The sequence below is a fragment of the Gavia stellata genome, unplaced genomic scaffold (genome assembly GCF_030936135.1).
Source record: "Gavia stellata isolate bGavSte3 unplaced genomic scaffold, bGavSte3.hap2 HAP2_SCAFFOLD_100, whole genome shotgun sequence".
In the NCBI taxonomy this organism is placed as follows: Eukaryota; Metazoa; Chordata; class Aves; order Gaviiformes; family Gaviidae; genus Gavia; species Gavia stellata.
This window is the reverse complement of record NW_026776604.1, coordinates 144,187-161,001: the sequence shown is the minus strand read 5'-3', so window position 1 is coordinate 161,001 and position 16,815 is coordinate 144,187. Positions and strand designations below refer to the sequence as shown.

General features: G+C 45.3%; 1 protein-coding gene across 1 annotated transcript; it reads right to left on the bottom strand.

The window, feature by feature from the left end:
- Window positions 1-362: 362 nt before the first annotated feature.
- Window positions 363-2,435, bottom strand: LOC104256591 (acrosin-like). The gene is given in 4 exon segments (XM_059834734.1): window positions 363-710; window positions 1,198-1,343; window positions 2,190-2,375; window positions 2,378-2,435. Coding segments are annotated over 4 exon segments (738 nt in total).
- Between the last annotated feature and the right edge of the window lie 14,380 nt (window positions 2,436-16,815).

Genomic DNA, 16,815 nt, shown 5'->3' with positions numbered 1-16,815 from the left:
ACCGGAGGGGAACCCAGCTGAGCCTCTGGTTACAATCAGGCTGGGAGATTCTAAAGCTGAAGTTTTGGTAGATACCAGGGCAACGTATTCAGTATTAAATACCTGTAAGGGAAGACTGGGAAATAAAACTGCTAATATAATTGGAGCGACCAAGAAGCAGGAAAACAGGCCGCTCCTTCAACCCCTAGATCTGAAATTTGGGAATAAAATGATTACACACCACAATAAAGAATGCCTGCTTTCTAACATACAAACAAGCGTTAGAGAGTTCTTTTACGCCCGACTTTTCCGGTAACAATTGCCCGAGAAGGAAATGGTCGTGGTAGACTGCAGCCTGCACTGGATCCTGTTCATCCTGCTGCTCAAGCCTTTATTCCCGTTAGGACCTGCAGGAGCTCCCGCAGAAGATTAAAGAATTGCACCAGCTTCTGGAGTGGAAATAGGCAGGGTGTAAAACTGCCCGATTGTGTTGGTATAGGCCTTGGCCTCTGGAAGGGGGTGTAGGTGAAGACTGGCTGTGGTGTTGCAGTAGCCGTTACTGCTGGGCGCAGTCCCATCTGTAGCAGGATTCGGTCGTAAAAGTGCCGAGTGGAGGGGTAGACTCCGGGCTGTCTTGCTCTCACTCACCCTTTCCCCCAGCTGGTCACTCCAATAAGCCAGAAGTAGTCTGCATTGTTATCTTTGCAGACGAGAGGACCACCGCTGTCACCCTGCAGTGGAGGAGAGAGGACAAAGGTGTTGTTGGGTGGCCTCTGTCAGCACTACGGCTGGCTCCTTCTCTCTCACAGCACCTGCCAGAGCTGTACTCTGCGGCACAGAAAAGCCCCACTCAGGTGCCGGGGCCTACAGGAGCTTGTGTGGGAGGGGGTCGTGGGCCTGTAAGGGAGGGAGGGCTCTCTCTCATCTCTGCACAGTGACCCTGCACGTGTGGAACGCAGATGTTGCAGGCTTGGGATGTGGACCGGTGGGCTGCCAAGAGCACTGGATGGGCTTTGTGGGCAGAGTCGCAGGCCTCTGGGGCAAGGGGGGCGCTGGGCAAGGAGCTGCAGGTGGGGAAGGGGAGGTCAGCCCCAAGAGCGGTGGGGACCCAGCGGTGGGAGGGTGACTTGCCAGGCAAAGCATGTGCCGGGGTACGTGCGGGGCGGTTGTGAGAGGGCTGCCTGTGCTGCTGGGGCTTGACTCGTAGCACACTCCTACCTGGCAGGCGTCGATGCCACCCTGCGCATAGCCAGCACACAGGTTGTGGGTGTGGATGGCCCCTCTGTACCACCCGCTGCTGTTGCAGAGGTTGACATCAATGAGGCGGACCTTGGCCTCCTGCAGGACATCAGTCGATCCTCCAGCTGTGAGCACAGGAGGGAATTAGAGCAGGCAGCTGTGAGAGACTGACCTGTGAAACATTTGTCTCAAAGATTGCTTGTTGAAGGTGAACAAAGATTGTTCGTTTTAGCTGGCTGTGGAATGTGATAAGGACAGCTGCGAGGCCACAGAGGCCTCCACCCTGTGAAGCATCATCCTGCCCAGTCAAGACATATGCAGGAATTCAGTCGCTTGAGGTGCGTGTGCATATGCAGGAATGCGGAGACTTGCAAGTACACTGTTGTCGTGGAAACTGCAGCCCCTGAGTGGGGACATAAAAGGAACTGTGGAAGAAAACTTTCTGTGATTGACCAGCTTGAAACTGTGTTTGCCCACTGCAAAAACCACCGAGAGGCTTGGACACCCGGGACGCCATGGATCCATGGTGGTGACTATTCTTGCAACTCTACCTCGACTGTTTGCTTGACTTCTACCTTTTCGTTCCACTCTATCCTATTGCTACTATTTTCCACATTTGATAATAAAAAGCTGTTCTAGGTGTATGGCATTTGACCACGTTTGTGTCTTAATCTCGCTCTTGGGATTATATCAAAACCTCCCCCGACATTGGATCGGGACAGCAGCTCGTTGCCATTTCTCCTCCCCTGTTTGGGTGAACCCCTTCCCTAGGGCTTGGCTTGGCATCTTGAAGGCAGTGAACTGGTGTTTCCCTTCTCTCTCGCTTTGGGCAATGGCTCAGGCATATCTCTCTGTTGGCATACGTCCCTGCAGCCTGACTCTGGCTTTCGCCTCTGCTCACAGGAAGCCCAAGCTGTCTTCCCAGTGTGCCAAGCTCACGCTCAGGACACGACTACTTTTCGGGAACTAACATCTTTCAGTCGTGGAACCCCAGCCACTGATGTAGCAGGTTGTCAGCTCTGACAGTCTCAGTGAGGTGTCGGGCACGCAGGCAAGCTGGATGGAGTAGCTGCACTGGACAGGCTGGTCCAATTCCAGCAAGGAAATGTCGTTCCTCTGCGTGATATTACTATAGCGTTTGTGAACCAGGAGCCGCAGACTTGGGCCTCAGGGCCCAGCTGAGTCAACTGTGTGGCCTTGATCACCACGCACAACATGATGGTGTACCTGGAAGGCAGATGGAGGGGTCTGTGGAATTTGGATAATGAGGTGGGATTCCTGGGCACAAAGAGCCATTAAGACTGCCCTTGCTATCTTTTGTGCGACCCGGGGGAGTGGAGACTTGCCTGGTTAACACAGGATGCAGATAAGGAGGGGGTCCTGTGGAGGCAGGACAGCCCTGCTTGTGGTCAGCAAAGACAGTAAAATAACAGGAATGTGAGAGGTCCTTTGTTTCTTTGAAAAGGTTTTGTGTTCGATAACTGGCCTTTGCCTCATTACCGATGAAATGCATATTACAACTCACACCCCTGCATATGCTAATGAAGATTATAGAGGTCATGCTAAACATATATGACTATAGCACTCGTCTCTCCACCCAAATCATGCTATACATCACATATGGGGGCGGGGAGGGAACCTTGTAGTGTTGGGGATAAAAGACAGAGAAAATGATTGTTAAGGTGGGAGAGAAGAACCTCGATACCTGACGCACCAGTCGAGGGGCTGCGTTCTCTTCCTCCAGCCCAGGCAGGGACGCCTCTCTGGGTAAGCGCTGCGCCTCTCACCCTCTGGGTGAAAGTTATCCCCGGGTTCTTGTATTACTATCACATTTGCTAGCAGTATTAACCTTCATTAGTAGCACTGTTGTAGTTAGTGAATTTATCAACGGCAATCTCGAATCTGTTTCTGTCGCTTTCAATAAAATAACTAATTTCGACATTTGTGCATCTGCTCAGTGCAAGTCCTCTTGCTGGGGCTCTGATAAATGGATCAGTGAAAGTCCTGGGACTCTGACAGACAAATTTGAAAACTGCATTCCTTTTAACGCGACAGTAAAAATTGGCGTCACGGACAGGATTGCCATGGATAAACTGCTACAAAAATATAAATGTGCGCCGTCCCAAGCGGGACTAGAGTGGGCCCAGAAATTCTGGAAAAATGAAAATAAAGTAATAGAGCGAATTGAACAGTGCAGGAGTGAACAGAAGGTTAAAGATGGTAAGGCTAAAGGAATTGTTTGTGCTATTTTAGGAGCTTGTTTATCCTGTGCACAGAAGGAGGCTAAGGAATCCCCACCTCCTGAACGAATTGCAGACGTGGAATATGTTACCGTAAAGTCACACAATGATGTGTTACAGCAATCGCTAAATTTTGAACGTGAACAGTTAGGAAGGTGAGTAGATACCCTCCTAATAGAAAATGCAAATTTACAGAAGGAAAATGAGCTGCTTAAGACGCTATTGTTGGCTGTTGGTGAAAAAACTATAGAAAGTCCATTCCGGGAAAAGTTGCGCTCTGTGCTGGAATCAGTGCAGACAGCTAGCGATCCCACAGCACAGATCCGCAAAATTGTTCGGCATACTGACCCTGAAACACGGGATGGAGATATCTGGTGTGATGATGATGATTCTGATGAACCAGAGGAGGGTTCCAATTATGATTATACCCCAGTGTTGTAAATATTCTGATTTTTTTTAATCAAAATATGATATTATATATGATTTGCAAGTGATATTTGATAATTTATTAGACAATACTGAAAAACAGATGGTGTTAAAGACGGCAAAGACACAGGCAGAGGCAGCAAGTGCAAGTGGTGTACTTACTGGAACCCTAGAACAAAATTTCCCTTTGGGCAATCGGATCCCCAATGGGATCCGAATGTTGTGGATCACAGACAAAAATTGGCTCGTTACCAAGAATGGGTACTGTATGGAGTTAAGCATGCACTGCCAAAAGCTATGAATTGGTCAAAACTATATGAAGTAAAACAAGATAAAAACGAATCCCCTTCATTATTCCTGGAACGGTTAAAAAACTACTGCCAGGAAATATATTAATTTGGACCCTGAAAAACCAGAAGAGGCTGTTTAATTAGCTTCTATCTTTATGGGGCAATCAGCCCCAGATATAAGAAAGAAAGTCCAGAAATTGAAGGGGGAAGATTCAAGGGATCTGAATAAGCTGCTTGAAGTGGTGTGGAGAGTCTATAATAATCGGGAGAAAGAAGAGGAACAGAAAAAGGAGAAAGAAAGGAAAGTTAGGGAAAATAGGTTGTTGGCTGTTTTAACGGGAAGTTTGACAAGAGGCAGAGGAAGGGGACAAGCGAAGGGAAGAGGAGGTTTTAGGAATTCTGGGGAAAGAAGATTTGATAAGTCATTAGGGATAAATCAGTGTGCATACTGTTGGGAAGAGGGGCATTGGAGGAGAGATTGCCCCAAATTGAAAGCAAGTCAGCAGGAAGCTGTGAGAATGATGACTTTGGATGAATGAAGGGGACCGGAGGGGAGCCCAGCTGAGCCTCTGGTTACAATTAAGCTGGGAAACTCTGCAGTAGAATTTTTAGTAGATACTGGGGCAACATATTCTGTTTTGAACACCTGTAAGGGGAAATTGGGAAATAAAACTGCAAATGTAATTGAAGCGACCGGGAAACAAGAAGAAAGGCCATTCCTAAAACCCCTTAATTTGAAATTTGGAAGTAAGGTAATTACACATGAATTTCTATATATGCCAGAATGTCCGATGCCCTTGTTGGGACGAGATCTGCTTTCTAAATTAAATGCAGAAATAATTTTTGAAAAAGGGGACATTTATTTAAAAATACCTGAATCAAAGACAGGAATATATATTAATTATACAAGAAAAATCAAAAATGCAAGAAATACCACAAGAAGTAGATGAGGCTGTAATACCTACGGTCTGGAACACTGAAATACCTGGAAGATTGAAGGTAGCCCAGCCTGTAAAGGTTGAATTAAAGGAACATGCCAAACCAATAAGAATAAAGCAATACCCAATAAAATCAGAAGCTAGACAAGGAATTAAGAAGTTAATTGATAAATTTTTGGAATGTGGAATTTTGGAAGAATGTGAATCCGAATATAATACTCCAATCTTACCGGTTAGGAAGCCTTCAGGAGAATACAGATTAGTTCAGGTTTTAAGGGCAATAAATCAGATAGTAAAGGACATTCATCCTGTGGTTGCGAATCCATATACCCTTTTAACAACTTTAAGGGAAAATCATCAGTGGTTTACAGTGCTTGATTTAAAAGATGCTTTCTTTTGTATACCTCTGGAAAAGGAAAGTAGAAAATTGTTTGCCTTTGAGTGGGAGAATCCACAAACAGGACGAAGAACACAATTAACATGGACCAGACTACCACAAGGATTTAAGAATAGCCCGACCATCTTCGGCAATCAACTGGCAAAAGAGCTCGAGATGTGGAAACAAAGCAATCCAGAGTTACCCCGTCATCTACTTTTACAGTACGTGGATGATATACTGATCGCCACCGAGGACAGAGCAACCTGCATAAAGGTAACAATAGACCTTTTAAACTTTCTGGGACTTAATGGGTACAAAGTATCCAGAAACAAAGCACAAATAGCAAGTCAAGTTGTAATATATCTGGGCTTTGAAATTTCAAAAGGACAACGACAGTTGGGAACAAACCGAAAAGAAGCCATCTGTAGTATACCAGAACCGAAAAGCGTTCACGAATTGAGGGCCTTTCTGGGAATGACCGGATGGTGCAGGCTATGGATCATGAACTATGGTCTAATAGCTAAGCCATTGTATGAGGCCCAGAAAGGGACACGTCCCTTTGAGTGGGGCCCAGAACAACAAAGGGCCTTTAAAGATCTGAAACAGGCCCTGATGACTGCTCCTGCTTTGGGACTTCCGGATTTGACTAAAGATTTCCAGTTGTTTGTTCATGAAAGGCAGCATCTGGCCCTGGGAGTGCTGACCCAACGGATGGGAAGCTGGAAGAGACCAGTGGGGTACTTTTCCAGGCAACTGGACACAGTAAGTAAAGGATGGCCTACCTGTCTTCAGGCAGTCGCTGCTACAGTAATGCTCATACAAGAAGCCCGAAAGTTAACTCCTGGATGGACAGTAGTGGTATATGTACCACACATGGTGGTGACTGTTTTGGAACAAAAGGGGGGTCACTGGCTTTCTCCCAGCAGGATGATGAAGTATCAAGTAATATTGACGGAGCAAGATGATGTGGTACTAAAAACAACTAACCTAGTTAACCCTGCAGTTTTCCTGATCTCTGAACAGGAAGAAGGACAACTGGAACATGACTGTTTAACTACTGTTGAACAGGTGTATTCCAGCCGACAGGACCTGAAGGACACACCATTGGAGAATCCTGACTGGGAACTCTACACAGATGGTAGCAGCTTTGTGGAGAATGGAATTCGCTACGCTGGATATGCGGTAACAACGGAGAAATCAGTCATAGAGGCTAATGCTTTGACCAGCAACACCTCAGCGCAAAAGGCAGAGTTGATAGCCTTGACGAAGGCGTTAGAACTGAGCAAAGGAAAGAAAGTAAATATTTGGACTGATTCAAAGTATGCTTTTGGTGTAGTGCATGTCCATGGAATACTGTGGAAAGAAAGGGGACTATTATCCTCTCAAGGGGCAAACATCAAATAGAAAGAGGAAATATTGAAATTGTATAAGCAGTCCAGAGACCAACAAAGGTGGCAATCATGCACTGTAAAGCACATCAATCAGGGAATATGAAAGAAGCTATAGGGAACAGATTAGCTGATAAAGTAGCTAGAGGAATAGCAAAAAGAAATGCCTCGCAAATAGCATTAATTCCCACAAAAAACATTACACTACCAAAAGAGAAACCAAAATATTCAGAGGAAGATGAGAAATTAAGAAAATTATTAGAAGCAAAAAGGAATTTAGCAGGATGGTGGGTCACAGTTCAGGGACAGGTAGTAATTCCCCCACTTCTGATGAAAGAGATATTACAGACAAAACAAAAAGAGTGTCATTGGGGCCCAGAAACATTAATCACCTTTTTAAAGAAATATGTGGTGTCTATAAGAATGTTAGAAATGGCTAAAATGATTTCTGCCAAATGTGAAATTTGTTTGCGAAACAATCTGGTGATAAAGAGAAAAGTTCAAATAGGAACCTTGAAAACGGGAGTGCAACCTGGAGACTACTGGCAAATTGATTTTTCAGAATTACCCAGACAAAAGGGGTATCGATACATTCTGGTAGGGGTTGATACTTTTACAGGATGGCCTGAAGCTTTTCCTTGTCGGACCAATCAAGCAAAGGAAGTCATTAAATGATTGTTACAAGAAATAATTCCAAGATTTGAGGTATCTATTGGAATACCTTCTGATAGAGGCCCACATTTTGTTGCAAAAGTAGTACAAAATATTAATAAAGTTCTGGGAATCACTTGGAATTTACATACCCCCTGGAGGCCTCAATCAAGTGGAAAAATAAAAAGAATGAATCAGACATTAAAAAGGCAAATTAACAAAATATGTCAGGAGACAAACTGGCTACTACAATTAGTAATTGGCTAAATTACAACGGCCTTTGCAATTTTCCCTATTGGCTTTAGAAACTAACCAGTGGCTGTTGTCAAATATATTACCAAAATGAGAAAAGGTGAATGTGGAACACCACGAATTGATTATAGATGCACTCGGTGTGGTCCAAGATAGCCTATCTTTAGCTCTCAGTTGCATCCAGGAACAACTGTGGGCACAATCAGTGGCTGCTCCAATCATAAGAGAAAGTGAAAAAAGACACTCTTCCCACCAAGATTCGAAAAATAATTTGAGATAGTGCCATTAATTTAGAGAAAAACTGCAGTCCTGGTGGAATTTGATAAACTTTACCTACGATCCCATCACAAATACAGCCACAACCTGTGTATTAACTATACATAATGCATCAATACATCCAATTTACCCTGTTATTGCATTAGGATTAAATCACAATGGAACCATACTCTATCCATTTGAACATAGAGTGTGGGCCCAAAAGGTGGGACAGAAGTGGCAAACTGGATTTGGAATCTTGTGTTGTACGAGAACACCAAGGGTTCATCTGTGGAGGTAATACAATCAAAGGTCAGGACATCTGTTTAGATACTGAGCAAAATTTTTGCCATTTTGAGACTCGCCCGGATGAAAACCCCGAAACAGTGATTATATATATTGGTAAGAGATGTGTATGCTTGAGAACAACCTGTGATTTTATATCCGTAGATGATGAAGTTACAGATACTAGGAATCACTCAAATTTTTGTGTTTGTAATTTCACTAGAATAACGGGATGTGATTTCTCTTATTTGGCTCCAGTCACATCTCACCAGCTTTTGCAATCTAATTATACCTTAATTCAGGAATTGTTGCCTACACCCATTGGAATGAATCTCACTTTAGTGAAACAATTGCTACAACACCAAGATTTAATCAAAATTTTGAAAAAGGTCAAGGAAAACGGACAAAGAACTTTAATAACTGTACACCACAATGTGAAAGAGATACATCGGGTTTTGGAGAGGGTGGAGAAGGATGCGGAACATAAATGGTGGGACACACTTTTTGGATGGTCACCTACTGCTACAGGCATCCTAAATAAGTTATGCCACCCTATTGTGGTTCTCCTGATATTGATTCTAATCAGTCTTATTCTATCAGTAATATTATATATTATAAATTGGAAGATGATGAACCGTTTAACTCATTTGACATCTGTACTTGAAACATATAATATGCTTAACTGATTAAAATGAAAGTATTGAAATGATTTTCAAAACTTTCAAAGGGGGGAACTGTTGTAAATATTCTGATTTTTTAAATCAAAATATGATTATATAGAAAAGGTTAAATATAATTAACAGATAAATAAGATAGGATTGTTAAGTTAGAATCAATAACCATAGGAACCTCACCAGGGAGTCGCCGTTCCATACTTAAGAACTAACAGTAATGAGATGGAACAATGAAGAATTGAACAGAAAAGTTTTGAGTCCTGTGACAGTGTGACCTGATATGCACCAGTGATGCTGCTTGAAAAATCCCCCCCTTTACCCTCCCATCTTGATATGAATATCAAGAATGCCAATCGATAGATACTAATAGAAATAAACATTGATTATTCATAGGCATGGAAATTGACAGAAACATCTAAGCTAGAAAAGTGATTATTAAAAGATTAAGATTTTTTATATATATATATATATATATTTTCTGTATAAGGGTAACTAGGTATGAGCTATCCCTGATTTAATCATAAACTAGCTATGAACAATGTAGCATTGTGAAGAGGTAGAATTTGCTTGTCAAAGGGAATGATAAGTTGTAGGCCTGGTCAGTAAACCGGGGAAAACTTAAGAAGATTCCAAGAATGGGATTTTGCAACCAACCTGAGCATGCGCAAAGACTGGGTTCAACTAAAGGACACCATGAGGAAGACTATGGACGACCACCAGAGGACCTTAGACGACCACCTGTGTACTTGAAGGCGCATGCGTCACGAGCATTTACATATATTAATGAGTTCTCGGAAATTGTATGAATATGTTAATTGTTTCTTGGAAAATATGATGAATATGTATACTTTGATTGTATATAACTTTGGTAGCGGAGAAGCTAGGCACGCACACTAGGTGGAGCGATCCCCTGTGCGTCCAGCGCTGCAATAAAGAAGTGCCTGCTCACCTACATACATTGTGTAGATGAGTTTTTATATTACAGATTTGTAACAGTATTAACAACCCCAAAGAATTTCTATGCTTGGGAAGCAAAGAACAGTTCTGGGAAAATACACCGAATTAGTACCAGATGGGTGGTACCTACCTTTTAACTTAACTCTGCCGGTCAGAATACAACCGAGCATTCTCTTTTGTTTTTCCTTGCAGAAACATTGACAACAACAAATTACACCTGGAACCACGGTCTATCCTACATGGAGCTGGAACGTTCTCAAGGCTTGCTAATAGCTCTAACAATCTGACTTGCTTTCATAGTATTGATGATAGTTTGGCAACTGAAAGTTTTAACCATGATACTGGTAAAATATAGTTTGAGTATTCTGTTGTTGACTAGCTGTGGATGGGGTTTTTCCTCAAATGTGATACTGCAATTGATCCGTGCTTTTGGGCACATACATAATGTCAGTCAAATAACTGCATGTTTGCCTCTACCCAAGTCGGCTGCTTCAGCTTTGGACTGGGGAATTTTAACCCTTGACCTAAATCGAGCCTTCACAGCCATGACAAAAACTAGTGTGGGCAAGATGCAGTTTGGAAACATTACAATATATTCTCTTGGCTGGTCGTACGTTGGTCAAAAGGAGACCTGCAGGGAGGGTAAATATTCTTCTGCAACAATCAAAAACACACGTGACAAATTTCCCTGGGGAATGCACTTACCCAAAATATGGGATGCACCCCAAACGGGTGACTGGCATTACATGTAGACCACTGACTGGTGCATTGATTGGGATGGGACTATTGGACCATCAAATACCCTCATTGATGTATATACCAATTTTAAGATTTCCCGTTCGGTTAAACCAAAACACTGTAATTGGAACTGTACTAAAGTTTATAATTGCAATAGCAAAAGGAGTGAAATTCAGAAATTGGGCCCGATAGCTCGAGCCCTTCGCCTGGGTTGTATTTGCCGTAACTATGCCACCTCTATCAATGACACCTGGTCACGTTTCACAGTTAACGATACCCATATAAATTGTAAGAAGCTGACATTGCCTTCTATGGGACGAACTGTTTGGGTTAGTAGTGATGGAACATGGACTACCGATTTGCCAGTGGAAGGTCCATGATGTCAGCACACATTGGGATTGTGGACACTTTATCCTCTCTGGCATAAACAACCTCTTGTGCCACCCCTATGAGGGCAGATCAAACAGGAACCAGAAGACCCTTGGCAGCATCCGACCACAGGAACGGTAGTTAGATGGACTTTGGAGTCTATCTTTACACCCCAGATAATGGCTTTCCAGAATGGTATGATGCTGTATAACCTTACGGGACAAATTGAAGCATTGGCTAATGCGTCTCGGGTTGGACTGGAGAAATTAAATGAACAGCTGCAGGCAACATCGAGAATGACATTGCAAAATGGACTAGCTTTGGATCTGCTATTGCTGCATGAAAATGGAGTATGCGGATATTTGGACTTAGCAAATGATACTTGTTGTGTTCATATACCAAATGTAACTAAAGATCTTGACGAACAACTAGATCACATAAAACGTGTGGCAAAGGCCAGCCGTGAATTGAGAGAAGGGATAGAAACAACCTGGTTGAATAAGCTGTTACATGGATTGGGATTTTCACTATCAGGATGGCTTGCTTCTTTATTGCAATCTGTGATTATTGTAGTTATTGTAATAATTGTTTTTGTATGACACTGGCTTGTGCCAAATCTATGTTTACCCGGGTGTTAACTCATCAGGTGCGTATGACCTCTGGCTGTACAGAATCAAAGGTGAGTCCTGGAGTGGAGGAAAAGAAGTCTAATGTGACGGATACCCCCAAAAGCGATTTTATGCGAGTGTGATTTGGATTTCGATCCGAGTGACTATAGTCACGTGGTGGATAATGTGGAATTTGGATAATGAGGTGGCATTCCTCTGCACAAAGAGCTGTTAAGACTGCCCTTGCTATCTCTTGTGCGAGCCGGGGGAGAGGAGACCTGCCTGGTTAACACAGGATGCAGATAAGGAGGAGACCCTGTGGAGGCAGGACAGCCCTGCTTGTGGTCAGCAAAGACAGTAAAATAACAGGAATGTGAGAGGTCCTTTGTTCTTTGAAAAGGCTTCGTGTCCGATAACTGGCCTTTGCCTCATTACCGATGAAATGCATATTACAACTCACACCCCTGCATATGCTAATGAAGATTATAGAGGTCATGCTAAACATATATGACTATAGCACTTGTCTCTCCACCCAAATCACGCTATACATCACATATGGGGGGGGGACGACCTCGTAATTTTGGGGATAAAAGACAGAGAAAATGATTGTTAAGGTGGGAGAGAAGAACCTCGATACCTGACGTACCAGTCGACGGGCGGCGTTCTCTTCCTCCACCCCGGGCAGGGACGCCTCTCTGGGTAAGCGCTGCGCCTCTCACCCTCTGGGTGAAAGTTATCCCCGGGTTCTTGTATTACTATCACATTTGCTAGCAGTATTAACCTTCATTAGTAGCACTGTTGTAGTTAGTGAATTTATCAACGGCCATCTCGAATCTGTTTCTGTCGCTTTCAATAAAATAACTAATTTCGACATTTGTGCATCTGCTCAGTGCAAGTCCTCTTGCTGGGGCTCTGATAAATGGATCAGTGAAAGTCCTGGGACTCTGACAGACAAATTTGAAAACTGCATTCCTTTTAACGCGAAAGGGTCAGAAGGAGCAGAGCCATGTGCTGCAGCAGCCCGGCAGTTCCCTGCCTTCTGCTCCACAAGGCAGAGAGGCAAGCAGCGGTAGGTAGGGTCTGAGTGCCCTGGCACACCTTAGGCAGAAGGAATGTCGAGCTGGAGGCTGCTAGGAAGCAGCGGCACAAGCCCAGCCTTCTCCTGATCAGTCTCTCAGCTGGGCTCTGCAGTACCCAGGCACTGGGCGTGCTGCAAGGGAATGCGATGGGAGTAGCACCTGGTGCTGCGGACAGGGCACCTGCTAGTGTTGTGGGGATATCCCCGTTCCCTGGTCCTCCTTGCCTGGCCTCAAAGAAGCAGTGGGCTGCTGTGAGGACCCACTGTGGGCTGATGAGGGACCCTCCGCACGTATGCCCCGTGCCTGTTTTCCAGGGGTCCTGGATTCTGACGAGCCAGAGCCAGGCCCCTGGCTGGGCATCTGTGCCACCCACGACGCATGACATGCTGTAGTGAAAAGCCATGGGCCAGAGCCCGCAGGTCCCTCTGGAAACAGAAGCTCATTACTGTCCTGCTCAATGGCTTGCTGCTGTTGAGGCTGAAGGTGAGCTGTCTTCCCTCCCCTCAAGGCATTGCGTGGACAGCAAGGCCAGGGAACCCTGTGGGGCGTGCGTCCACCCTGTTTTCTGCTTTAGCCCTGTGGACGAGTTGTGCCGGCAGCGTGGGTGCTGGCAAGGAACTGAGGTTCCCACATGGGGTTCAGGAAGCTGTGACATGGCCACAGGGGATGAGGAGGCACCCTCCAGTGTACCCCGTAAGGGTTGCCCAAGCTCCCTGCCAGAGCCTCGGGCCACTTACCCACAGATATCCCATGTGCCATGTGCAGGCCAGCACAGGGCCAGCAGAATGAGGAGGGAGAGCAAATTCATGGCTGCCAGCAACACGTGGCAGCTGCAAGAAGCAAGAGCTCGTCACCACCAGTGCAGCAGCCGCTGTAGTGTCCGCAGTACTGCCCTTGCCCGCGGAGCCCTTGGCCCCGGGGCTGATGTTACAGAGCTGCTGGTTCCAGATGCTGGGCACAGCAGCCTCTCGGGGCAGGGGGGGCAACATGGGAGGTTCCAAGCAGAAGGGGAGGCAGAAGCTGGCATTGTACATCCCCGACAGACACCCCCCACAGCACTGAATGCTGTGCTTGTGGGATGAAGGCGTGCAGGCCCCGTGGCAGGCAGCAGCGCCTGCCTCCGAGCACTGCCTGCTAACAGCTGGCAGGAAAAAAACAAGTGGGGCATCATAGCCTCTTTGGGAAGTTCACTGCCACCCTGCTCTCTGCAGCCGTTTGCCACCATGTCCTTCCCAAAACACATGTGCCAGAGAAGGCAACTGCTGCGGGCAGGATGTGCATACTTGGGTGTTGAAGAGCTTTTCTGGTTACAGGCGTGGCAGGCAAACAGTGATGTGCAAGCCAAATAAGCCAGATGAATATGTATGATTTTTCTGTATATGAACTGAGGTGTTTTGCTAACCTGTTGGAGCACTCATGGTGAACAAATCCCCAGTGCTGCCCAGCGCTGTATTAAAGAATGCCTGCTTAATAACAAACGAGTTGTTATTAAGTTATTCATCTCGGAAAACTGTCCTGATCGCAGGCTCGGTACCGACTTTGTTGTTTCAGTTTTAGATGGGACAATCTCTGTCTGGCTGCAGGAACCTCTGAACCGGCGACTCCCTAGGCTGGCCCCGGAGATTTCTCTGGAGGGACTCACCGATCCAGCGGATCCTCGCGGGGGCAGACAAGGACCTCTGGTAAGAATAAGGCATTCTTTTTTGTTAGGGACTGGTCATTTGAAGCTGCTCATAAGACGCAGTTCGTGAGAACCCCGCTGGGTGGCATTCAATTGCATGTATGATTTGTATTAATCACTTCGTTACTACGTTGCATGATTTGTATTGATCATTTGGTTAGTACGGTCATTTGGTTGTGCATGAATGGGAACAAACTAAATCAAAGTGCGCCGATTTGTTTAAATATAATAGGGATAGATATAAGAAAAAGGGTAAGCGGAGGAACAGATAAATATGGAGCGGTGGTTGTTATTTATGGGCTTGTTAGCATTACCTGGTGGAAGCCTTGCTGCTTTTTCCGGTAATTCGTTTATCACCTTACTTCAAAAGGCTATAAATATCACCAGGTTGAAGGAATGTTGGGTTTGTGGTATGGCTGATCAATATCAGAACCCCCTAATTGGTATTCCGATAACGAATTGGAGTGCATACAATCCCTATGAACTACTCAACACTAGTGGTCAATGTAGAAATTTATCTAGCCCCTTACAGGATCATCCCTACTCATTACAGCTACTCAATTAGTCTGTTGTTTTTATCAATTATACTTATGATAACGAGGCAATAAACTGGAATGAAACGTCCTCACCCTATTATGGGAATTTTAATACCTCGAAGGGGAATTGGATGAGAGCGCGGTTGAAATACGGTCCATTTAAAGCACTTAGACAATGTCCACAAAACAACACGTCGGGTATAGATCTCCAACAGTGGACCGACTTTCTCTATGCTCTCACTGGGCAGAATAAAAGCCTCGTGATCACGGTCACCTGTGACCTACAACCAGGCCTATGGTGACTGTGTGGTAGAAAGCAGTTGCCTGGCAACTGGACTGGGCACTATACGCTTGGAATGTTAATACCAAACCTCTAAGTGTTTAATCATTCTGACATGCATGGTATTGTGCGTGGTGTTTGGACATGGTCACGATATCGGAGAAACCAAGAGAATCCCTTAACCATTTACAATACCGGTTTTCACAGCTTTGTTAGGGCAATCTTTCCTACATTGGGTATTCAACAGTTAGAGCAAGCCCTGGTAAATATTTCCACAGAAATGGAGCTCATTGCTAATGCTACAGCCGCAGCCATCACTGCGTTGCAGATGGAAGTTCAATCCTTGAAAGAGGTTGTATGGCAGAATCGCCAAGCTCCTGACCTCCTCACCGCACAGGCGGGAGGAGTCTGTACCCTTATACACGAGTCTTGTTGTGCTTATGTAGATCAATCAGGGGTAATTTTATCCAATGTACAACAAATATGGGATCATGCAAAAATCTTACATGCTGTTACCCAGGACAATGCTTCATGGTTGGAATCATTGTTTAAATCGTGGGGCATTACAGGATGGTTAGCATCCCTGGTTAAAACTGGGCTGTTTATATTGCTTGTCATTTTTGTAGCATTGCTTGTGTTGCCTTGTTTATTTCAATGTTTTCAAAAGACATTAGAAGGAATGGTGCGAAGAGTATGGTTCAACCAAGTGCCAATTCCATCCGATGAGACTTGGAGTGTTCAAAAACAAGAAGGGGGAATTGTGGGAGATTTTCTGGTAAGAAATGGACATCCTGTGAACACTCCAAGCACTGAAAATCTGTACTTAACTTGTATGTAGGCCTCTGTACTCAAAGGTTATGAGTGGACAATGATATGGGCTGAAAGGTTACTTTCGGGCAGCATGAACGCTGTGTGAGAAAAGGGAAGAAAGCATGATAAAGACAGAACTTCAGCCAGGATATAGGCGGGAGCCACGTTCGCATGGACAGCTAGCTTTAACCAATGATAGAATGCTTAGAGTCGCGTGCTTGCTTGCTGAAAACCAGTCATAAGGCTGACGGCGCGTGTAATGCGATAACAGAATGTATATTAACTGACCTATCTGCGCAATAAAGTGGCATCAACCTGATCATATTGGTCGTCGTGTTGTTGTCCGTGACTTCCGCGTCAACACCTCCACACGCCGGCGGGAAGGGCCCCAGGCTGACTCCACCCCTGCCTGCCCCCACACACCTTCTTTGCTCTGGGCGTTGGTGATCTGCAGGTCGCAGTTGGCCACCTTCAGCTTCTCGCGGCCCATGATCTGGTGCTTGAGGTCGCACAGGGAGATGTGGAGGCCGTCGAAGGTGACCGTGGCATAGTTCAGCTGGGAGGAGAACTTGTAGTGGATGCACGACATGGTCGGGGCCAGGCAGTGCCTGCTCTGCAACGGTGTCTACCATGGCAGACCGCGTCACGACCTCTGTGCCAGCGGCTTGAGGAAGGGCCCACTGAGGGGGTCGGGGCAAGCAGCATCCCCTGAGGTCAAGCTCCTCCTCGCAGCCCAGGCAGGCGTCGGGCAACGGGGAGAG